The sequence below is a fragment of the Megachile rotundata genome, chromosome 2 (assembly GCF_050947335.1).
Source record: "Megachile rotundata isolate GNS110a chromosome 2, iyMegRotu1, whole genome shotgun sequence".
In the NCBI taxonomy this organism is placed as follows: Eukaryota; Metazoa; Arthropoda; class Insecta; order Hymenoptera; family Megachilidae; genus Megachile; species Megachile rotundata.
The window spans coordinates 15154573-15180321 of NC_134984.1; the positions used below are offsets into that span (position 1 = coordinate 15154573).

At 36.8% G+C, this 25749-nt stretch overlaps 1 protein-coding gene across 6 annotated transcripts in view; it reads right to left on the reverse strand.

Annotated features, from left to right (window-relative positions):
• Window positions 1-25749, reverse strand: part of Lmpt (four and a half LIM domains protein limpet) — a 145868-nt gene that overhangs the window by 79884 nt on the left and 40235 nt on the right. For 3 of the 6 annotated variants that reach the window (XM_076542053.1, XM_076542055.1, XM_076542050.1), the window contains exon 2: window positions 21995-22080. The exons of 2 other annotated variants lie outside the window; for them this stretch is intronic. In XM_076542053.1, coding sequence (XP_076398168.1) covers window positions 21995-22080 — 86 coding nt within the window. Of the gene's footprint in view, window positions 1-2177; window positions 2267-21994; window positions 22081-25749 lie in introns of those variants that run through there. One more of the 6 variants, XM_076542056.1, reaches the window with a different exon arrangement.

Below are 25749 nucleotides of genomic sequence, written 5' to 3' on the forward strand. Positions count from 1 at the left end.
TACGGGAATCTAGGGATATTGGAGTCGAGGGATATGGGGATCTAGGAATATTAGTGATTTGAGTATATTGGGATCTAAGGATATTGGGATCTATGTGCATTGGAATCTAGGGATATCTTGAAATCTATGGAAATTTTAATTTCTGTGAGTATTTGTAGATCTAGGGATATTTTGGAATCTAAGTATATTGAGGTCTAGGAATCTGGAGATCTAGGAATATACAGATCTAGGGATATACAAATCTAGAAATCCATAAATTTAAAGACCTAGCAATCCATAAATTTTAAAATCAAAAAACCTAATGATTTCTGTCCCTAGATCTAGGATTTCCACATACGATAACCGCACATCCATTGCACAATATCCTAATCTAAAAATTAAATCGATACAAAAGTCCTAAGAATTTTCCCTTCCTAAATTCCGTACGTGGCAATATAACAAGAGTTATACCTAATTCCACTTGGCACGTGTTCGTAACGAAAGAGTTGATCCCGTGTTCGTACGATTGTACGCAATTGCAAGAATGTGTAGAAATTCGCAACAACCGACAGCGTCGACAGTTTACGAAAGGATAGAGATCGGTGGAAAGTCGAAAGGTTCGTTGCGCCAAATGTTGTGCGTGTTTGCGTTGTGTCACGTTTCAACTTTGTAAATCCTCTGGCAACGAGCCATCCCGGTAATGGAGTAAGTTTCCTCGCCTGTTACAATAAATAAACGCAACCTGATCATTGTGACAAGACCGTGTACTCGTGACGGGTTTAGAGCGATCGGTTTTTTATCATTGTCGTCCCTGGATACCTATTCCCGATGGAACGAACGCTCGTTCCGGAAATTCTTCGGCTCGATAATTCAATTAGGCGTCTTAGAGCGGTAAGGATTCGTCTGAGAAACCCGACAGCACTTGCACGAGAAACGTGACTTTCCAATTAAAGGCTTAACGTTTCTGTTTTTTTCTGCTGTTACCCGTGTCGGCGATGTGAAATTGAATCGTTATTACGTCGAGTGAGATTGATTATCGGTATCAGTATCTTATCGATATTGATATACCGATATCGGTATTATTGTTAAGACTCGATATTAAAAATTTTTCATGTTTCAAATCGGAAATTTTTTATAAAATGAAAAGCAATTAATCTTGATTTAATTTTTATTTGATATTACTGAACTGATATTTTATTAAAAAAATTTGTTGTATTTATTTTATTTTTGGTATATAAACCACAGTTGCGGATGTTAGCAAGTTATTAGCAAATTACTGTTAGTTTAGATTAGCTTGTGGTTTTTATATCACATTTGCCTCTGATAATATTTTTAACATGTGATTTATAAACCACACCTGCAGTTAAAGAGTTGAATTTTAAATATCTGTTTGCGAAAAAATTATCACACTTGAGTGATAAAATTATGTACAGATTTAGTCAGACAGGTTTCACGATTACAATCTATCAGATTAGAGTGATCGTTAGGTGACGTCAGGTTAGATTATTATGTACTTTCAATAAAAATTCCTCTTGTAACTCAGGAATCACCTGGAAGTATCTTGTAACAGGACTGGAATTTTTAATAATATGAAGACCGAATAAAAATTTGTTGCAACATAGTCTTTTATCAAATCACAATATAACCATAAAAGAATCGTCGTGAATTCATAATCAAGCCATATAATTGTATAAAATTAATATTTTTTATGTACAAAAACAAAAGTTGCCAGATAAAAATTATTAGAGTCCTCCAGTTTGGTGACCGCTACATAACTGACTAAACGGTGACCGCTAGATAACTGACTGAATGGTGACCGCTAGTTAACTGATTGAACAGTGACCGCTACATAACTGACTAAACGGTGACCGTTACATAACTGACTAAACGGTGACCGCTACATAACTGACTGAACGGTGACCGCTAGATAACTGATTGAACAGTGACCGCTACATAACTGACTGAACGGTGACCGCTAGATAACTGAGTCTAAGTCTAATAGTCTAATAGTCTGTGTCTAATATACTTAATTTAAGTCTACTAGTCTAAGAGTCTAATACACTGATTCCAATTGAATTGAAGTCACACAATTAGTGAAAGAAATGACTTATTTATTTCTCCGAAACTTTTAAAAATTAACAGTAATAAAATTTCCCAGATATCCCAATATTTCGTGGAAAAAAAAGAGGCCGACTCACCGATTATGACAAGCAAAATCCTCTTGCCCAAAAGTACTAACAGCGTAACTCACACCCTCCCACCTGGCGCCCATGATTGACCCACCCAACGTCGTAAGCACGTGCGCACCACGTGGAAATGTCCGGACGGTGGTTCGAAGTGCACGCGAGCTGGTCGACGAAGAAGCACCAGAATACGAGAACGTGTAACTCCGCGAATCCGCTCGAAGGCGGAGAATCTGCGCGCCACGCCGCGAGCGAGACAAGCGCGCGAAAAAAAGTAAATTTGTCAGGCGACGATGGCTTGCGTCGGCTCTCGGTTTGCTCCCGGCCGCGAGAATGACTTTATCGCCCGGTTATTTGTCCCGATAGCGCGAACAACCGGTCGATCATGCTCTAAATTTAGAGCGAGGCTCGACGATCGGCAGAAGGAGGAACAGAGACGAACAGAGAACGAGAAGCCGAGAGAAATGGAGAATATTATGCGCATGCACGCACGCACGCACGTCCGGAAAGAAGGCGGGAATGTGTGTACTGGCTGTGTCATAATATGTGGACATAACGATTAGCGCGACTGTTGTTTGCTTTTCGTATTGAGGTGCAAATTCTCCACTTTTTAAATTCTACTCTTACCAAGTTATCTAATCTCCAAATTTCCTACATTTCAAATTCCTACTCTACAAATTCTCCCGTGCGGAAATCTCGTATTCTCAAATTGCCACTTTCCAAAATTCCTCACTCACCAAATTCCCTACTCCCTAAATTCTCTATTCCCCCAATTCCCTACTCTCCCAATTCCCTACTTCCCCCAATTCCCCACTCCCCCAATTCTCTACTCTCCCCATTCCTTACTCCCCCAATTTCCTACTCCCCAAATTCTCTATTCCCCTAATTCACACACTCCCCAAATTCTCTATTCCCCCAATTCCCCACTCCCCCAATTCTCTACTCTCCCCATTCCTTACTCCCCCAATTTCCTACTCCCCAAATTCTCTATTCCCCCAATTCCCCACTCCCCCAATTCTCTACTCTCCCCATTCCCTACTCCCCCAATTCCCTACTCCCCCAATTCCCTACTCACCAAATTCGCTCACTCCCCAAATTCACTCACTCCCCAAATTCACTCACTCCCCAAATTCACTCACTCCCCAAATCCCCCACTCCCCAAATGCCCTACTCCACAAATTCCTTACTCCCCAAGTTCACTCTCTCCCCAAATCCCCCACTCCCTAAATTCTCCCACTCCCCAAATTCACCCACTCTCCAAATTACCCAGCCTTTAATTGCACCTAATCCCCGAATCCACCCACTCCCCATATTCCCTACTCCTCAAATTCCTCTCTTGTCAAATTTCCCACTCCCCAAATTTCTCCATCCCCAAAATTCCTCCTTCCCCAAACACCCCATTTCACGTAATCTCCCTTCTCTATTTTCCTTCTCAACTTTCCAAATTTCTATTAAACCAGATGTTATATGTAACAGTAAAATACATATTATTTAGCAGCCACATATTTTGACACGACCTGTACACATTCTTGTAGAGCCTCGAACGCATATTGATATCATCAAAGTTGACTCCTCAACGAAACGTTGTTGCCGCTTGTCAATGCCAGCTGATCGGGCGCCACAGTTTGTTCGTTCAACTCTGCTTCGTGATTTATGGCTGTCCCTGAAGTATGATCCTATGGTACCGGTTATAGTAGAATGCTGCTTTTGTGAATAATCGAGTCGAAAAAGGAATATTAATTCCGTCGAATTGATATTTTTAGTGTCACTTCTCAATGTGGAACTTGTGAAGTCATAATTCCCTTCAGAATACATAATAAAAGTGTTTTCATAATAATAGTATAAACTTTATATTATAAAGTATATAAAAATGAAAGATGCTGAAGTATACTAACAACATCATAAAGGTAATAAAAATATTAGATGAAGAAATTTGAAAAATGCCTTCATTTATTATCATTTCATTTAATAATATCACATCTTTGGTATTAAACTGGTACTGAGAGCTTTAAATTTGGAAGTGACCTAATCGCACGTTTACTGAGTCACATATTATTCCTTCTTATCGCAGCTGTGGACATTGAAAGTAAAATCTGAATGTACGGATGTCTACCTATGAGTTGGTGCGTGTGGTTGACCCAACGTAGAAGAAGTAATATAGGGACGTAGAGATGTGGGGACGTAGCGATTCGAGGATGTAGAGATTTGGAGACGTAACGATTTGGGGAAGGAGATATTTGGGGATATGTGGGATTTGAGGACGTATGAGATTTGGGGATGTACTGATTTGGGGACATAGCGATTTAAGGAAGTAGAGATTTGGGGACATGTGAGGTTTGGGGACGTGTGAGGTTTGGGGATGTAGTGATTTGAGGATGTACTGGTATGAAGATGTAGGAATTTGGGAATGTGAAAATTTGGGGATGTGGGAAATTGGGGAAATATGGGAATTTGGGAATGTAGCTATTTGAAACTTTAAGTATTCAGAAATGTGGAGGTTCGGAAGTGTAGCGACTCATGAATATAAAAGCTCGAAAATATACTTATCAAACCTATAAAAATTTGAAGATACAGCAATACAAAAACTCATGTACCTACACATAAAAATTCATAAATACAGAAATTTACTAATAGTACAGGAATTTCGATAAATGCTCTTCTAAACATCTGGGTCAGCCTCCTCAGTCGCCAACTCGTGGGTAGTATGCACGTCTCGGCAACATTAATAAACGATGAAGTTGCGCTGATCTTTATCAGCGATAAAAAGAATAAATTCTTTCGAAAATAACGAGATTCCATCGAACGATAAGGCGCCACCCACGTCATCGGTCCCCGAAGCCGATAACACCCGGCTAGATTCGGAGGAACGTCGCCGGTGAAAACAATTGATCCGTCGTGTGTCGCGCGTGTCGCAATCGGTATGTATAAAATATTATCGACGAGTGAATGAACGCCTACGTGCGTTGCCTCGCCAGCCGGCAGTCTTTCAATTTATCTAATGAGAATAATTTATCAGCGTCTGCCGATGGCGCGTTACTTAATGCTCGTTCTGTCGCAATTCCAAGCGTTAATGAAAATCCCTGACGGATCTGAGGATACGCTCGTTTTCATCGAGCGATCGATGGATGGAAATATCGCGTTCTGAAGGTGGATCATTCGAATTGTATTACTAGAATTAGCGGAATAGTTTGAACTTTGTGGAAGGGAATTTTTATGAAAACTTAAGGAATTTAGTGACAAGCTGGTTAATCTGTGAGCAAATTTAACACCGGTCAAATGACCGCTTCACAAGCTTCTTATTATAACAAACACATTTTGTTAAAATACATTACTTAACATCAGAATTGATTTTCATCAAGATAAAAGATGACTGTGTGTACTAATTTATGTTCCGTTGTTTGTTTATTTATTTTTCAACTTCATTTTTAATTTCAAATTAAGTATACATTACATGCCGGTAGGTTTAGTGTTAATAAAATCTGAAAAAATAGCAGATTATAAGAAAGTTTATGAAATACCTAGGGGAATGTAGGAGAAGTTAGAGTATCCCTAGGACAACCTAGGGAAATTCGGAAAATTTTGTGTAATTGATAAGTTTAAAAGAATGCTTATCGAAATATCAAGTCCAACAAATTTCTAGGAGAATCTAGGGATTTTATGGAATCCCTATTGGAATTTAGAGAATTTAGGGACATTACATCAGAATCTGAGCGGTTTAGGGAATTCTTATTGGAATTTAAATTCGAAAAGTTCATATTAGAACTTAGAGGATATAAAGAGGATATAAAGAGGACATCATGTCAGAATCTGGGGATCGAGGGAAATTTTATAATAGTGTATCTAGGGAATTTCTGTATCAAGAAGAATATAAGGGAATTTAGGGAATTTGTATCGGGATGTATAGAAATATAGGGAAATTCTATAAAAATGTATACAAACTTAAAAAATTAATATTAGAATCTAAGGGATCTACAAAAACTCTAACTGACTATAGATGAACCTAGACAAATCTTATCAGAATCTAGGGACCCTAGGAAATTCTATTAGAATGTATGAAAACCTGAAGAATTACTATCGGAATCTAGAGAGTCAAACTCTATTTGGTTATAGTTGGATCTAGATAAATTTTATCAGAATCTAGGGATCTTAGGAATATCCAAGAATATCCCTAGAATGTAATGATACATCCTAGGAAATGTATAAATTGAAATTGTGTGTCTAGAAAATTTCTATTGTAAGTTCCTACGTCAGGAAATTTGACTCCTAGGAAGTTTCCAAGAATCTAAGGTAGTTTATTAAATTTCTAGGAAAAATTCCCTAGATGATCTAGGAAATCTGTAACAAAATATGTAAGATAGTCTATGAAATATCAAGGAAGATTGCAGGTGATCTAGGGAATTTCTAAAGTAATCCGAACCTAAGATTTGCAGGAAAATCATAGGTAATCTAGGGAATTTCTAGAGTAATCCGAACCTGGGATAATTTGGAGGAAAATTAGGGGAATTTCTAGAGTAATCCGAACCTAGGATAATTCGCAGGAAACTCATAGGTAATCTAGGGAATTTCTAGGGACACCGAATCTCGGATAATATGTGGAATTTCTAGGAAGACCCTAGATCTAAATGACCTAGGGAATTTCTAAATATAATATTATTAATTTATATTGCGTTTCGAGTATATTCGTAAAAATTTGAGTGGACGACGCAAAAGCTTGTTACGAACGAAAGAGTACGGCGTTTTTGCGAGGAATTCTAATCCCTCGCGTGTTTTCCTCGCCCACGCGCTGCATTCCCATACAGGCGACTCTCGGACGACTCGGACGACGCGACGTGATTACGCGTACACAGCCCGTGGAACGCGAGCGTGCAAAAGCAAAAGCAACGCGTGTCGCGATATCTGCTCGTTTGCGAGCGAGTATACACGGACGCGATCGACCGCTCCGATACGATCCTGACGCGCGAGTAAACGCTCTTTACTCGCTGACGATAACATCGCTTTTATTGCACAAAGTTGTCGCGCGGTTAGCCGCTAATGGAAATTGCGCTTCTGACCGGAAACCACCGTGATCTTGCAACTTTTTCGATTTCGAAAAATCATTTATCTATTATCGGTCTCGACAGCAACCGATACTTTCGCGGTTTTTTCCTGGCAAAAATTTTGCGATATTTTTTTGGTTTTTGTAATTGAATTCATTTTAAACTGTTCGAGGTTTATAATTTTACAGGAATAATTTTTAATTTGTTCATCAAAGGTCATGTAGAAAGGTGTACAAATTGTTTTTGTTTGTACCAAAATATGTATTTTAAAATTTATGTAATAAACTCATTTATGTAATGATGTTAATAATTATTACAATGAACTATAATGAAGTTGTTTATGCAATGATATTAATGATTATCATAATTAATTATGATGAACTGATAATACTAATACTAATACCAATAAATTAATAATATAAATGATTATTATAATGAACAGTAAAAAATTCATTTATATAATTTCATAAATAATTATCAACAAACTACAACAAATGCATTTACATGTTAATACAAACTCTTATTATATTAAATTATGAATTCATTTATGTAATGAATAAATTTAAAGAGTACAAAAAGTAATTAAAAAAAGTTACATGATACACTTTAACATTTTTTAAAAATCATTCTCAAACAGATTAAAAATAATTATTTACAAATATGTGAAAGAATATCAATTTTCATGTTACACTTTTCAAAATACACTTACAGTTTTCATGATACACTTTAACATTTTTTAAAAATCATTCTCAAACAGATTAAAAATAATTATTTACAAATATCAATTTTCATGTCCAAAAAAATATTTACAAATGCAAAAGAGTAACAAATTATCAAATTATCGTTTGCAGATGTACAACTGTCCAATAGATCTTCGAAATCGATTAGTTTGTTTTAACCGTACATAGTGCAGTGAATTATCAAAACATTCGTCAGCCGATGATTACCAATTTATGGTTAACTCACGGTTAAGCCAAATAAATAGCCGACCGCTGCGCTGTACCGAGCCGCTGCATCGCGGAATATTAAATATAGAGCTTTGATATGCTTAGAATGTCGCGTATGCGCTAATTTCATGCCTCGAATACGCACGCGTCTGCTATTTTTCTTGCGAGCGACGTCACTCGGATCGTAAATAAATATCCGCGTGGAAAATGCATTTTTTTCGTGCTAAATTCTTCCTCTGATAGAGAACTCAAAAAAAAAATTGAAGATCTTTTTACTGGGACTGTTTGTATTTTTAAGTCGCGACTGCAATATTTTCAATCTGAGATTGTGTTTAACAGATTTACAGAGCAAAGACGGATCATAAATTTCTTACTTTAAATGACAAAATTTATTAACAAATTTTTGTAAAAATTTCAACTTTCGAGAAGTTCAAAATTGTCATATCATATCAGGTTCACATATCATCAATTTATTTATTTTTCTACTTCAGTTCAAATTTAAATATAAGTGGCCAAGGCTTGCAAATCTATTGTAAACAGTACTCGTATATTAACCCTTATATACTCCACATACTCCACAGTGTTGCAATAAATTTTATTGGGAACCTTTTTCAATCTATTTTGGAGATAAAGGAGTAGCTAGCTAATAAAAAATATATACAATCAACCTATTTATCTAAATTATTTATAAAACCCAAAAGAACTGTGATGTCCACACTCGACATACGATTGCAAAGAGTTAATTTCGAAGGTGTGACGAAAATGACAAGATCGATAGTTCCCATAAATTAGAAGGTCGAAGAGGTCCTCGAAAAAGGCCTCTCCCGGTTTGTTTGTCGAACGCCTTACAACTGGTTCACTAAATGATTTGCTAGTAGCTAGCGTGAAACCTAACACGACGCGTGCACGATATTTGCCAGAAATGTCACTGGCTACCCTTTCGCTGAAATTATTCTCGAATTACACGCGCCTCGAACGGCTTTCTAACGACAAATGTACGGCAGAAACGAGCCATGAACCGAACAATTGTAATCGTATGAAAATTACTTTTTCTTCGAAACTGGCTGGAAAATTGAGGTGCAGTAGATCTTTTGCTATGGAAACTTCATCTTCGTTGGAATATTTGGAGACTTGAGAATGTTGAGAATCTGGGCAATTTGGGATTTGACGATTTTGTTTATTAACCTCTTGCACTATGACTTATTTGTCAGGTGCGTCAGTCAGAACTAATTACAGCTACAATATTGAAACAGACAAAAAAATTTGAAATACTATGTCAATGTTATTATGCAATCGTTGACTATGCAAATTGTAATTGGACTTGAACTCCAAATTGAAGCGTATTAAAAATTCGAGTAAAATTGATCACGATCGAAGTATGAGTGCGTCACGAGTCGGACTCGTCAAAATAGTCTAAAGAGTTAAGTTGGAAACATAATTTGGAGTTGTGGAAGCTTGTAAATTCCAAAATTCCAAAATATCAAAATTCAGTAATAGTTCACCTCTCAGCATAAGTAATATTTCACCTCTCTATGTCACATCTTTTTCTACCAAAATCACATTTGCTCCCACTTACACAATCACCTCAATAATCTAACCAAAAGTATTAGACAAACTCCTACGTAAACAAATAGTGCAAACAAGTTAAGTTGGAAACATAATTTGGAGTTGTGAAAGCTTGTAAATTCCAAAATTCCAAAATATCAAAATTCAGTAATAGTTCGCCTCTCAACACAAGTAATAGTTCACCTCTCTACTATGTTATCTTTTTCTACCAAAATCATACTTGCTCCCACTTACACAATCACCTCAATAATCTAATCAAAAGCAACTACTAGACAAACTCCTACGTAAACAACGCTCCAGCTCCACAACGCTCCAGCTCTACGCTCCGCATAGTCAAAAGCGATTAAAGTCCACGTAAATTAATAGAACGATTAATCAACGTAGCCGTCGACATTCGTACAAGGACGATTCAATAAGCCTAGCTATCATATCCGGAAAAGTTAGACGCATCCTGGCCGACCATTTACTGCTGGAACTTCGAGCGATGATGTCAGCCGGTCATAAAAGATCGTTTTTGGCCGGTAAACTTCCCGAATCGTTTCTGGGGATAACCAAACGGACAAAAGTCGTAGCGTTTGCACGCGAGACGACACCGAACAGCAGTCATGACTAAGAAAGTCAAAGTATAAAGGTGATCTCACTGCAACACGCGTGGGTGACCGACATCTTAGACCCACACGCGTTCGAGCACCTGCGCTTCTCGTTGGTGATCCTAGCAATTATCGAGCGGTGATCGTTATGATCGTTCGGCGTGAAATCGATGTGAAGAAGTAGTTTGTGAGGGCTGTGAAGGTTTTGAAGTATTTTGGGTTGTGTGAGATGGAACGGTTGTTGGAATTTGTGTTGGTGGTTTTGGTAGTTTTGGGACTTCACAGGGTTTTGATTTTGTGGATGGGTGTTTAGGAGTTTGGTAGGTTGGAGTTTTTGAATTTTGAGAGATTCAGAGTTTGGAATTTTGGGACTTTTCAAAGTTTTCAATTTTGCAAATAGGGCTATAGGAGTTTGGTAGTTTGGAGTTTTAAAATCTTGGGAGTTTCAGGCCTTGGAAGTTTGGGACTTCTCAAGTTTTCAATTTTGCAGAGTCATAGGTCTTCAGGAGTTTGATACTTTGGAGTTTTAAAATCTTGGAAGTTTGGAACTTCTCAAGTTTTCAATTTTGCTGATTTATTGGTCTTCAGGAGTTTGGCAGTTTGGAGTTTCAGAGTTTGGAAGTTTGGGACTTCTCAAGTTTTCAATTTTACAGATTTATAGCTCTTCAGGAGTTTGACACTTTGGAGTTTTAAAATCTTGGAAGTTTCAGACCTTGGAAGTTTGGAACTTCTCAAGTTTTCAATTCTGCAGAGTTATAAGTCTTCAAGAATTTGGCAGTTTAAAGTTTTAAAATCTTGGAAGTTTCAGACCTTGGAATTTTGGAACTTCTCAAGTTTTCAATTTTGCAGATTTATAGCTCTTCAAGAATTTGGCAGTTTTAAGTTTTGAAATCTTGAAGGTTTCAGACCTTGGAAGTTTGGAACTTCTCAAGTTTTCAATTCTGCAGATTTATAGGTCTTCAGGAGTTTGGCAATTTGTAATTTTAAAACCTTGAAGGTTTCAGACCTTAGAATTTTGGGACTTCTCTGCAATTTTGGAATTTTGGAATTTGTCAGATTTTGAGACTTTTAAAGTGATGGTCGATAATCATAATAGTGCCAATTGACTGGCGATTGATGCACTACGTTGACCAATCTAGGTGAACACTTAATCAGTCCCAAACCAACCCCGAAGTAATTAACACTAAACCTACCCACATATAATATACATATACTTAATTTGAAATTAAAAATGAAGTTAAAAAGCTTCTAAACAAACGGTGAAACATAAATTAGTACACACATTTATTCTTTATCTTAATGAAAATCAATACTAATTTTAAGGAATGCATTTGAACAATATGTGTACCTTATAATGAAAAACTTGTGGAGCGCTCATTTGACCGGTTTGATAATTTTAGTGTTAACATGTTACTTCTCTTTCTTTCAACATATTTATACTTTCTGAAAACCATGTTGTGATTTATACCTACAACAGAGAACCTTGAAACCTTCTCAGGACATTGAACTTCTGAGTCATTATAATATTTGAATTTTGGGACTTTGCAAGCTTCCCTCATAACCCTAAATCAAAAAACCAACATCACAAAATTAATGAATTAATAAATTAAGAATATAACAATGCATCTTCACCAAACATCCAAATAAACAAATGTAATGCAGCAAATAAATAAATGTATTTTCCTCCCGATTGCACAGAATGTCAACGATCAACCTATACTCAGATCCGAGGTACTTAACCGTTTCTTTAAAAAGGCCAGGCCTCCTCCGACCACCCAAAAATAGCCTTTTATCGTGTTTTCGGAAGCCGAGTACTAAATCAACGTTTACTGCGTTTAAAAACTCGCTAGGTGGGCCCGATTTAAAATAGACCCACGAAACAAGGAGTGCATACGATATCATTCGATAGTCCGATAAGACGGTCATCTTTTATTCCATTCCGTTTCGAAATTCGACCGCCTATGTCCTCGTGACACTTTTGTCTAAACCGCGTACAAAACCGGACCGCAAACTTTTTACCCGGAGAGAGAGAGGTCGTCTGTACGCGGGCCGAATAAAACTGGTACACCGACGCGAATTTAACGGGAGATTTTAATCGTTTCTCCGGTGTTTTCCCGCTCAAAATAACTAGACCTGCATACCTAGCCGCTTGTGTAGGCAGAGTTCGCTTGTCCGCGCCGGGATTATTCGAAATATTACGTAAAAATAGACGCGTCGAAACGTCGCCGGTTGCAACACCGAAGGGACTGTCATCGTTGCTCTGAGAAAAATTTTCGTTACGTAAAGGGCGTGTGGTGTGACGCGTGAATTTAGGATTTTTAGAGGAGGGAAGTTTGGTAAGAGTTTAGGATGAAATTTGGTGGATTGAATTTGGAGTCAAGGAAGGTTTCTGTAAAGTCAAGCAAGGTTTACTGTAAAGTTTACTTTTGGTAATTTAGGAGATTGGTGGATTAGTGAGTTTTAGGTATATTAGGTTGGGAGATTAGGGGTTTTCTGTAAAGTCAAGCAAGGTTTTCTGTAGAGTTTACTTTTGATAATTTAGGAGATTAGTGGATTAATGATTTTTAGGTATATTAGGTTGGGAGATTAGGGGTTTTCTGTAAAGTCAAGCAAGGTTTACTGTAGAGTTTACTTTTGGTAATTTAGGAGATTGGTGGATTAATGATTTTCAAGTATATTAGGTTGGGAGATTAGGGGTTTTCTGTAAAGTCAAGCAAGGTTTACTGTAGAGTTTACTTTTGGTAATTTAGGAGATTGGTGGATTAATGATTTTTAGGTATATTAGGTTGGGAGATTAGGGGTTTTCTGTAAAATCAACCAAGGTTTTCTGTAGAGTTTACTTTTGGACATTTAGGAGATTGGTGGATTAATTATTTTCAAGTATATTAGGTTGAGAGATTAGGGGTTTCTAAATATCCCAGATTAGCCTTGATGAGGTGGGATCTAAACACTCTAGATTGTCCTTGGAAGATTAGTGGTTGCAACTACCCTAGATTAGTCTCAATGAGGTGGTGTCTAAATACCCTAGTTGTCCTTGATGGTTTCTAACTATCCCACGTTGCTATTAATAGATAGTCTCTAAATACCCTAGATTGATCTTGAAAGAATAGTAGCTTCCAACTACCCTAGGATATCTCCATTGAGGTCGTGTCTGAATATCCTAAATTATCCTTGATATATTGATGATCTCTAACTACCCCATATTGCTCTTGATAGATAGTCTCTAAATACCCTAGATTGTCCTTGAAATATTAGTAGCTTCCAACTACCCTAAGTTAGCCTTAATAAGGTGGTGTCTGAATATCCTAGGTTGTCCTTGATATATTGATGATCTCTAACTACCCCATATTGCTCTTGGTAGATAGTCTCTAAATACCCTAGATTGTCCTTGAAATATTAGTAGCTTCCAACTACCCTAAGTTAGCCTTAATAAGGTGGTGTCTGAATATCCTAGGTTGTCCTTGATATATTGATGATCTCTAACTACTCCATATTGCTCTTGATAGATAGTCTCTAAATACCCTAGATTGTCCTTGAAATATTAGTAGCTTCCAACTACCCTAAGTTAGCCTTAATAAGGTGGTGTCTGAATATCCTAGGTTGTCCTTGATATATTGATGATCTCTAACTACCCCAAATTGCTCTTAATAGAGAATCCTCACATACCCTAGGTTAACCTCAGTAGATTTGTGCTTTCTAACTCCCCTAAGTTATTTTAATAGATGGTCTCCAAATTCCCTAGATATCCCTTGGTAGACTAATGTTCTCTAAATACCCAGAATTGCTCTTGAAAGATTAAAGGTCCTTGGCTACATAAAACCTTACATTACCCTTGATAGATAACTAGTCCATAAATACCCTACTTACCCCTAATAAATCAATAATCTCTAAAAACTCTAGTTTTCCCTTAAATTATCCTTTTCCTTCAACCTTGAAGTAACATAAAAGATCCAAATATCTCAGTCACTTCAGATACTAATCTTCAGATGTTGTCACTCTATGTTCGTCATAGTATTCCGTGTTTTGCCACGTTTATGGTTTTGGAATCCTCCTCACAAAGATTTAAAAGCGAAATACAAAGAAAGGTCACGACATTCAGTTGTCAACCTAATATTTATTCGCTGCACGAATGAAAACAAGACGATGACTTAACAACGCTGCCATGCGAAACAATATGACTCGACAACAAAGAAGTTAAAAGTAGGTTCGTCGAAATTAAAAAGGAAGACAACGAAAAACGAAAAATCATTGTTAACACACGATGAAGTTAATTTAAATAATACCATGTTATTTTGTAAAACAATATTTTATAACATTGTCTTGAAAATAAACAGACACATCTATAAAGCAATTCTTCTTCTTGTTACGTTTCGGTGATAATGTTCTCAGTTGAGAAAGATTTATGGAAGATTGTTTTGAAAAATGAATCTACGTGTCACAGTAGACACGGTGGATTCTACTGTTGCGAAGCGTCGACAGAATAATTAAGAATGAACGATGCAAAGTTTGCTTTAAAGTGTCCGAGAAAATTAATCGTTACCAGGGTACATCCGTCGAGGTACATTAAGAGTTCTCGAGTGAAAACAGAATTCTAAACAACTTGTTTGATATCGGACGCAACAGACCAGAGCGAAGCAACAGGTGCCCTTTCGCTCCATTACGAATCGATCGATGACGGTAACCTGGTGAACCAGTTTTCGAGCAAAATTGACAATTTATCAACAATCAATTTCTTGCGTTACATTTCTGGTATTCTAGTTTTTCTTTTGCGACCTGTAGCGGTGATTTATTGTGACGATGTTATTTGGAAGTTTGAGTGGTGGATTTATTGGGGTAGTTTCGGAGTATGGGAAATTTTAGGAAATAGGTTGTTGAAGATTGATAATTTGAAAAAGTTGGAAATTGGGAAATTGGGAAATGAGAAGTTTGAGACTTTAACAATTGGGAAATTTGAGAATTTTAGAATTTGTAGATTTGGGAACTTTGAGACTTTGAGACTTTGAGAACTTTGAGGACTTTCAGAACTTTGAGAATTTTGAGAACTTTGAGAATTTGAGAACTTTGAGAACTTTGAGAACTTTGAGAACTTTGAAAATTTGAGAATGTTGAGACTGACCCTTTGAAACTTTAAGACTTTGAGACTTTAGCAAGTTGAAATTTTGAGAATTTGGGAATTTGGAAACTTTGAGAATTTGAGAACTTTGAACCTTTGAAACTTTGAGACTTTGAGACTTTAGCAAGTTGAGACTTTGAGAATTTGGGGATTTGGAAACTTTGAGAATTGGAGACTGAGGATTTGTCAGTTTGAGAAATTGGAAATTTGAAAGTTTGGGAATTTGAAAATTTGGAAATTTGAGAGTTTGGGAATTTGAGAAATTGGAAATTTAAGAGATTGGAAATTTGAGAGATTGGAAAATTGGGAAATTGGAAATTTGGGAAATTGGAAATTTGGGAAATCGGAAATTTGGGAAATTGGAAATTTGAAAGCTTGCGAGTTTGAGAATTTAGAAATTTGAGAATTTGGAAATTTGAGAGCTTGGGAATTTGAGAATTTGGAAATTTGAGAGCTTGGGAATTTGAGAATTTGGAAATTTAAGAGATTGGAAATTTAAGAGATTGGAAATTTGGGAAATTGGAAATTTGGGAAATTGGAAATTTGAAAGCTTGCGAATTTGAGAATTTGGAAATTTGAGAAATTGGAAATTTGAGAGCTTGGGAATTTGAGAATTTGGAAATTTGAGAGCTTGGGAATTTGAGAATTTGGAAATTTGAGAAATTGGAAATTTGAGAGCTTGGGAATTTAAGAATTTGGAAATTTGAAAGCTTGGGAATTTGAGAATTTGGAAATTTGAGAGATTGGGAATTTGAGAAATTGGAAATTTGAGAAATTGGAAATTTGAGAAATTGGAAATTTGAGAGTTTGGGAATTTGAGAATATGAAAATTTAAGAAATTGGAAATTTGAGAATTTGGAAATTTGAGAATTTGGAAATTTGAGAATTTGGAAATTTGAGAAATTGGAAATTTGAGAGTTTGGGAATTTGAGAATATGAAAATTTAAGAAATTGGAAATTTGAGAGATTGGGAATTTGAGAAATTGGAAATTTGAGAGATTGGAAATTTGAGAGATTGGAAATTTGAGAAATTGGAAATTTGGGAAATTAAAAATTTGAGAGTTTGGGAATTTGAAAATTTAGAAATTTGAAAAATTGAATATTTCTGAATTTGCGTACTTGACAACTCTACAAACGCGATATATTCTTTCGCATTTCAACCATACTCTGCCTCGCAAGTGACTTGTTATTGCAACGCCAGAATTAAATACACGAACAGTCGCCGAAATAAGTTCCATCGTTAACATTCGACTTTTTTTTAGCCTCCCCCGGTACGCACTATATCAATCGTATACTAAACTACGATGAATCTGTTTTCACGAGAGTTTCATTCACGAGACTCTAGGAAACACTTTGTTGTGTTTTCTAGGAAGTTGCTTCTAATCTTAAAAAGAAAATTCTCAGAACTTGCATTCGTGAAGAATGCGAGCTGAGAAATAAAAATTATATGTATACACGTAAAAAACAAATTCAGGATTCAAAGATAGATTTTCATGATTTGCGCCATTGTACGATCTCTTTATACTGGTATTAAAAATATAATATTAAAGATTCGTTACTGACGTTTGTGTTTCTCTCGTCTTATTCTAAATTAATACTAGCATGTCTGACATGAGTACATTTTAAATTTGTATGTAATTTTGTAATTTTTATATTCAACAGTTTCGATTATTATTTAGAATGATCATGACTAAAAATATATGAATTATACATATACTGTATGTTATTAATATAGGATATTACATGTGTATTAATGTAAGATTATTATTCGTAGAATTAACACGTTACCACAGTGAAAACGGACGTATGCGATCAGACACGCGTGAGAACGTCGTTATTGAAAGAAACCAAAAGTTTATTACTCGAGTTGTTATTGTAGGTAATTAATTTAAATGAATTCGTAGCGTCAGGCACCGGTGATCATTATACTAGTCACTGTATTAATTTGAACTTTAGTGTCTTGCTGCATATGTTGATTATCATTGAAACAAAACAGTGAACATTCTTACCACATACTGTATAAGTATGCATATGTATCACTATACTGTATAACTATACTGAAAATAAGTATATAAATGTTCTGTAATATGTGTATAGATATACTGTAAATAAGTATACTATAAATGTTGAGTATAAATGTATGACTGTAAATATACGTATGTGGAAGGTATGCAAGTACACTTTACATATGTGTGTAAGTATACTGCAAATATTATGTGTAAATATATTGCAAACATTATGTGTAAGTATACTATAAATGTTGAGTATAAATATATGACTGTAAATATACGTATGTGGAAGGTATGCATGTGCAAGTACACTATACATACGTGTGTAAGTATATTGCAAATATTATGTGTAAGCATATTGCAAATATTATGTGTAAATACACTATAAACATGTGTGTAGGTACACTCCAAATAAGTAACTAAGTATACTATAAATTATGCGTACAAGTATACTGTAAACAGGTGTATATACCACAAACAAGTCTCCCAAAAATATTCCAATATAAAACAAGCTCATCAAAGCTTACGTCCTCCCAATAATTTGTCTACAAAGTTTCTCAAAAAAATTGAACAGCCTATCAATTTTTAGAAACCCAAATAGAACCTCATCCAGATAAACTGACACAGTAAACCTAATTAAATCAGCACGGTTTCTCGCACACTTGCAGCATCGGTGCAACAGGTAGATACACGCACCAAGCACCCCGGCGCACTTGAACAGCTTAGGACTCGTTAGAATCGTGACACGCACAGAAACGACCCCGGAATCAAGCAAAGGACACGCGTAGCCACGAGCTACGAGGACTGATGTCGTGTTCGGTGGTCGAGACAGGTGCCAAGAATACGCGAGGCTGATACGCGGCTGAGAAAAGGCGAGAAGAAACTAGCTCGTTGCTCGCCAGCCCTGTACTGGCGCATATTGCGTGAAGCACGTGCACGCGCGGCGTGTTCCGAGTCGCCAGAAGGTGTAGCGAGCGTGTACGCCGCGATGCAAGCGAGTGCCAGCGGGAATGACTCACGAATGGGTTTGCGGTGCGCGAGGACGCGCGAGCGGACCGGAGCGGAGTGGAGCGGAGCGGCGTCGGTGTGTCGGGAGTCTGCGTGACTCGAGTTTCGAGCGATTGCCTGCCCGATCGTCCCGGGGAGCCACGGCTACCGGTTTTACGCTCCTCTTTGCGATACCACTCGAATCTGCTGTGTACGATTATCGATTGCACCTACCACCGAGTCTAACGCGTTACATCTGGGCAATTATGTGTGAAATCACCTTGCAAACGCATCGAGAGATTTAAAGATTGTTTTGACAATTATCCGAATTCTTAGATCGTGTTTGACATTGTTGTTATTCGATTAATCATAAGTGACAGTAATTCAATATGTGTAAATTTAACCTAACCTTAGTTTGAGAACCTTAATCCAATCTAACCTTGATTTAGCAAAATAACCTAACCTAACTCTAGTTTGAGAACCTTAATCCAATCTAACCTTGATCTAGCAAAATAACCTAACCTAACCCTAGTTTGAGAACCTTAATCCAATCTAACCTTGATCTAGCAAAATAACCTAACCTAACCCTAGTTTGAGAACCTTAATCCAATCTAACCTTGATCTAACAAAATAACCTAACCTAACCCTTGTTTAAGAACCTTAATCCAATCTAACCTTGATCTAGCAAAATAACCTAACCTAACCCTAGTTTGAAAACCTTAATCCAATCTAACTTTGATCTAGCAAAATAACCTAACCTAACCTAACTTACTACTTAACATAAGTAAATCTAACCCATCCATATACTAATAGCACTACACATATCTTAATGAAAGTAAATTAAACCTAACCTTAAGTATAGAGTATACTAACCAAACCTAACCTAAACTAATCTTAACCTAACCTAGTACGAGTAAACCTAACAATTACTTAATATAAATAAATCTAAGCTAACTTTAAGCACATACATACCCAACCAAACCCAACCTAACCTAAGATAATGAACCAAAACCATGTTGTATATAATTATCCAGTCCTAAGCTCATGTTCTACTCCAGAAATACATATGTTGTGCATGCAACAGAATGCTCGATGTTTAGGAAGCAGTAAACGCGCGTAAGTAGAGCCACATGTTAGCGATGTGGCTCGTTCAAAACGCGATACGGTCATAAAGTATGCAAAGTCGGCGCAATTTAACGAGGAAACGGCACCAACCTAGTCGTAAAACGTAGTCACAAATTAAGCCCGTGGCGAACCGAAGATTCCCCTAATCGGTCCACTTCCGTCGCTGTTTGGCAACCGGGAAGCCTATAAATACAGAGACACGTGGTGCACCGCTTCAAACGGAGATAAATAGCCGAACGAGTAGATTACCCGGTTAAACCTATTGGCAAAACGAACAGTCGTAAATCAAAAGTTTATACTTGTTTGCTGACGAGACCAATGACAGTCGAAAATACTCGATCGGTGCACGCTTTTATTGCGTCAATTACCGACGTCCGCGTGTGGGCGAAACGAACTCGTTACGACTCGGATACAAGGTGTTATAAAGTTAAAAGTAAGACGACGGTTTAATACACCACGTGTCACAACTGTAGCGCCGTAAAATTCATTTCAAATTACACGGTTTACGAGTAGAAATAAAAGTCGAAACACAGGAAAACTCGAGTTGAATTAATTATCGAAATCCACCGAGAACCAGTTGAACGAGGAACAAACATGTCAACGATTTATTTTTGAAACGGCCTTGTTTTTCTAACTTAACGAGATTCGACGGGGAAAGACTGCCACCCGGAGAAATAATTTCTTTGATCTTTACATATCAACCACTCTGTTTCTAATTCTACACACGTAACTCTGTATACGTAATCAATTCCGACAATCAGTAGCCAATATCACAAATATATTTATTGTAACTAAATCTCAGAGTTGAACGTTCTCTCATCACTGTCATGGCGCTGAAGGTATCAGGCTGACCGATCAATTAATTCGTCGTTACCGCATTGCTGGCTCGTAAGTCACCGAAGATAATTAGCTACCGGTAATTTCACCGCTGCTCAGTTACGCCTCGGATAATGGACACGGCGTGCAACAACGGTTCCAACACGATTTTGTCTCGCCGATTAGACACGTACATTTTCCGCTCGATTGTCGAGTTCTTTGTCTACCGTCGCGATTGTTTATTCTCTATTGTGTCTTTAAAAAATTTCTTATTGCTTGTATTATTCAGGATTTTAGAAATCTATTTACACAAATCGACATCAATGTGATCTGGCGAGCATTAGCTGACGAGCATTAACTTAAGAACGCCACACAATGTGGAATAGTTTTAAAAATATTTTTGAAGTTTCAAATTCTTTTTTAAAAAAATTTGAAGAAGATTGCTTAATGAATTTGATATGAAAATTTGAAATGACTGAATATATTCTAAGAAAGATGTATGCACTTTAAGCTATTTTTGCATATATCTAAACATATTCATATCTTGCATATCTAACATATGTAGAAAATTTTGCATTGCACACATGATGAACATATGTATATATGAACATATGCATATATGAACATATGCACATACGAACATATCCACATACGAACATATCCACATATGAACATATGAACATATGAACATATCCACATATGAACATATGAACATATGAACATATGAACATATGAACATATGAACATATGAACATAGGAACATATGAACATATGAACATATGAACATATGAACATATGAACATATGAACATATGAACATATGAACATATGAACATATGCACATATTCACATATCCACATATGAACATATGAACATATGAACATATGCACATATGCACATATGAACATATGAATATGTGAACATTTGTATACTGTTTGTGTACTATCTTAGCATAATTTGTACATACACCGAATTTCCTGTGTACACCTTTTCACTTTTATTTAAAAGGGAGCAGCTTTGATCGATAATCAACGTGCCGCAGAATTACGCGTATCCTGTCCTTCGAGTTAATGGAACAGGATAATTATTCCAGGATAGCAACCCGATATGCCGATTAGAAGAGGCAACCGATCGATAGAACGCATTAGACGAGCACCGGCTAATTGAGAAGCGATAAGGTTCATCGATCATACGAAGCGGATTAACAAACGTGAGAAAATCGAACACTCTGACACTGAAGTATGTCAGCGTTACAAGTTTGCTTATTAATCTTCCTCGTGTTTTACGGAAGCCAATTTTCCCCTCGTTATCTTGAAAGGAAGTGAAAATGGACCGTGTTGCGAGTGGACACTGCGTGTTCAGAGAACGTAATCTTTTGAGGAATGTTAATTGCTTTGGAGCTTTGGATACTTTCATACTGAGATTTAATGTTTGTGAGGTTGATTTCTGTTGGATAACTTATGTAGACTTAATGAGTTTTGCATTCTCTACTTTTCACATTTGCATGTTTATAAATTTTCCACGTCCCAAATTTTCTAATGGAGGAATCAAATTCCTAAAGTTTGATATGTATCAATTTTCCTAGAGCTCCTTGTGTCGATCGTACAATTAAACAGCATATGAAATGTCTCAGAAATGACTTACCTCCACGTGTGTGGCGAAAATCCTGAACACGTCTCCCCACATTGCAAACAAGGTTGCCCCTCTTCGACGTCCGTGATCAAAACACCCTACAAAAAAAAACACATCTATAATTATGCACTTCCTGATACATTTTCTTATTAACGACCTTACTGCGATTATAGCTTTTGACCGAGAAATCGCACAGAAAAAGTTCCTAACAAAAGATATGCTTACAAAAGAACGTCATTATAAAAATGTCCACACGAAGCTATAATTGCAATTGTTTTCTATTTTCACGTGACGCAACGTGTATCTCCGCGTTATCGCGTGTCTCCGATTATTTCAAACGACGTTGAAACACTTCTGAAAGAATGATTTATTTTCCGGGCGAACGATCGATGTCGGGAAGAAGATTGATGCTAGACGCTGGCAAACATCGGTGCGACGAAGAGGCGCACAATTAAAAACTTTTCCCAATTACAGACTCACGCTACGACCTTGTCCCGCTTCGCACGTAATTACCAGTGCGTCATGATCGCGGCGAAGAATGACGCATTTTTCTTCTCTTTTCCAGAAATCACTTGTACAGTGACTTATTCGATAGATCGAATTGAGATACGCCGCCCTCGGCGACTGACATTTGCGAAGATGATCCAAACCTTTCACCGTTTTGCAATTAATACTTGTCGAATGTTGCTCAACTGTGGACTCTTGTTTCAACCCCTGCCCAGTCATCGTTGGGTCAACTGGATTGATAGTTATTAGAATAAAATATCACCGGAGGTATTTGTTTGGTTAGGTACTCGATCAGTTAGGTATTAGGTACTTTGTTTGAACAGACAGCTATTGCTGTTTCTTTGTGGCTATATTTGTTAGAAGCTGACTTAATAATTGATACTCTGAGGTGAATGATTTATTGGTCAGATTGTGGTCTTTTAAGAATAGATGTTTTTTTATGAACATATATACGTATGAACATATGCACATATGCACATATGAACATATGAATATATAAACATATGAGCACATCAACATATGAACATATCAACATATGAATATATGAACATATACACACATAACATATGCACATATGAACATATGAATATGTGAACATATGAGCACATCAACATATGAACATATTAACATATGAATATATGAACATATACACACGTAACATATGCACATATGAACATATGAATATGTGAACATGTGAATATGTGAACATATGAGCATATTAACATATGAACTTATCAACATATAAATATATGAACATATGAGCATATCAATATATGAACTTATCAACATATAAATATATGAACATATGAGCATATGAATATATGCACACATGAACATACGAATATATGAACATATGAGCATATCAACATATGAACATATCAACATATGAATATATGAACATATGCACACATAAACATATGAACACATTGATTCTTCTATGAAGTAACAATCATATGATATTAAACACATGAACATATATTAAACTATCAACATGTGGACATATGCACATATGAGCCTATTAAGTCTTCTAAGAAGTAATGATCATGTGATACTGAACATATGAATATATGAAAATATTGATTTTTCTTTGAAGTAACGATCATGTGACATTGATCTTCAATTAAGTGCAACATTGTCCAAAATATTCATCAAAGAATTAATAACAAAAATGTAGTTATAAAACCACTCATAAAAACCTCTAACAAAGTAATGATAATCAGATATAAAAATAAGAAGAAGAATGAAATAAAAATCTGGAGCAGATGTTAAGGACGTCCAGCTATCATAGAAGGTTCGTTATCGACAGAACTCGGAAACAGTTTCCATAGATAAAAGCGAAATAGCAAGGATGGAAAGCTCGAAACGCGTTGGATGCGTTCAAGAACCTTCCGGCCGGCATATATGGTCGGTCCGCCCACGTGGAACAGGTCGCGGCATCGGCATCGCCAAATATCGAGTAGACGCGGGAAATATGTGAGCCGATGTGTCTCTAGCTGTCTATATATAGTAATGCTGAATAATGAACCCCGGGAGAACCGCGTCTCGTCTAATTAACATATTTTTCGTCCTGACTCACGAGTGAAAGGACCATTTAACTTCTTTTTCTTCCTATCTCGCTCAACCGGCTGAACGTTGCCCGCAGATCGTGCACCTTTCCGCCAAATTTATGTGCTCGAGCTTGCACCTTAACGTTTTAATAAGCATCTCGACGCGAATGAGAGACTACTCGCATTATTAACACTTTAATGGCCGCGTGTACGACTGTCTTATTTCTCACGAAGAATTTGCATACCGATATGGAAAGGTTTCTAATGTCAATGTGGAATACACTGAGGAAAAGCTTTGAAAACTGCAACTTTGGACTTTCGAAATTTTAATGACCGAAATGAGAGGCGACGGGTATAAACGGGTTAACTGACTTTATCCATCGACGATGATCGACGAGCCCGCGGACAAAGGCTGAGGAAATTTTTACGTCGAGCACGAAGGAAAGAAAGATGTGATCCTATGGCTCGGTACGTGTCCTACACGCGACCATTCCATTTGTGGGCGGTTCGCTGACATTTCCATGACGCGTTGTTGGCCAATACACGCTGGAAATTACGTAAGGACATTGAAAACTTGCGTTAAGCCGTCTCTCGATGACAGAGACCCGACGAACGGTCCAATAAATTTCTTGTCGCGTTGCGGAGGAAAAAATATGAACGAAAAAAAAAACCACGCGCAATTTTCTCTCGAGGCAATTTCGCGGGACTAAAACTGGAACCGCGAGTTGGAACGGTTTACCACGAGAAAGTTAAAAATTTGATTGCCGTTTCATAAGAAAGGACCAACCGACCGAGCGTATTAATTGTAAGATTAGTCGTCGACGCTTTAACAAGCGGAACGCTCGCTTTCTCTTCGATTTGAACCGCGATTCGGACGAGGTTAAACCGTTCTGCGGTAACGATTCAGCAAGGTTAATTGTTTTGCATTGGTGACAATAGGGTTGGATTGAAATTAAAAGATTTCGCTATCGTCAACTATCAATTTAATCAAGAACTTTCTACATTTACTTATATACTGCATCTGATAATCCTAAAATGGTAATTACTCTCATAATTGCTTTCACTCGGCTTCATACTCGAACGAGCTCTCCCGATTCTCCACAGGATGTCGAAATAAAAACTTGCGGTCAAACTCGAATAAAAGAATTCGTTTGCAACATGCGATAATTGTCACGCCATCGGCTAAAAAGTATGCCACGTAAGTTGTCAATTTTCCGATTCAAAGCGTTAACATCGGTATTCAGGTTTACTGACGTTCTAATCTGTTTTATTTTAATAAGTAGGCGTTGGAATATTAACTCTTTCTACTTCTGTCATTCCATTTCAAATCACTGATTTGTACAATCAGTTTTATAAATAGTTCTTTGAAAATTCTAAAACTTGCAAGTGATCTCTTTAACAAACTTGTGTGAACACAATTGTTTTATTCACAAAAAAAATTAAGTGTAGGAAGAGTTAAGAATGTGCATGTTGTATTTGTTCAACATTTCAACACTTCGAGAGTACCCTGAATCGTCCCTGCTTCAAGTACTATACTTTTATAAGAACACCGCTTTTTCAAGACATTGCTGCTAGATAATCTTGCACTCCAAATTCAGAAATTTGATCATTTAAAAATTTAGAGAAATAAAAATGTTCAGTAAATTTAAAAAATTTCAAAGTGTTCCAAATTGAAAACTCGACACCCTCGAGTGTCCTGCACAATACCCTTGG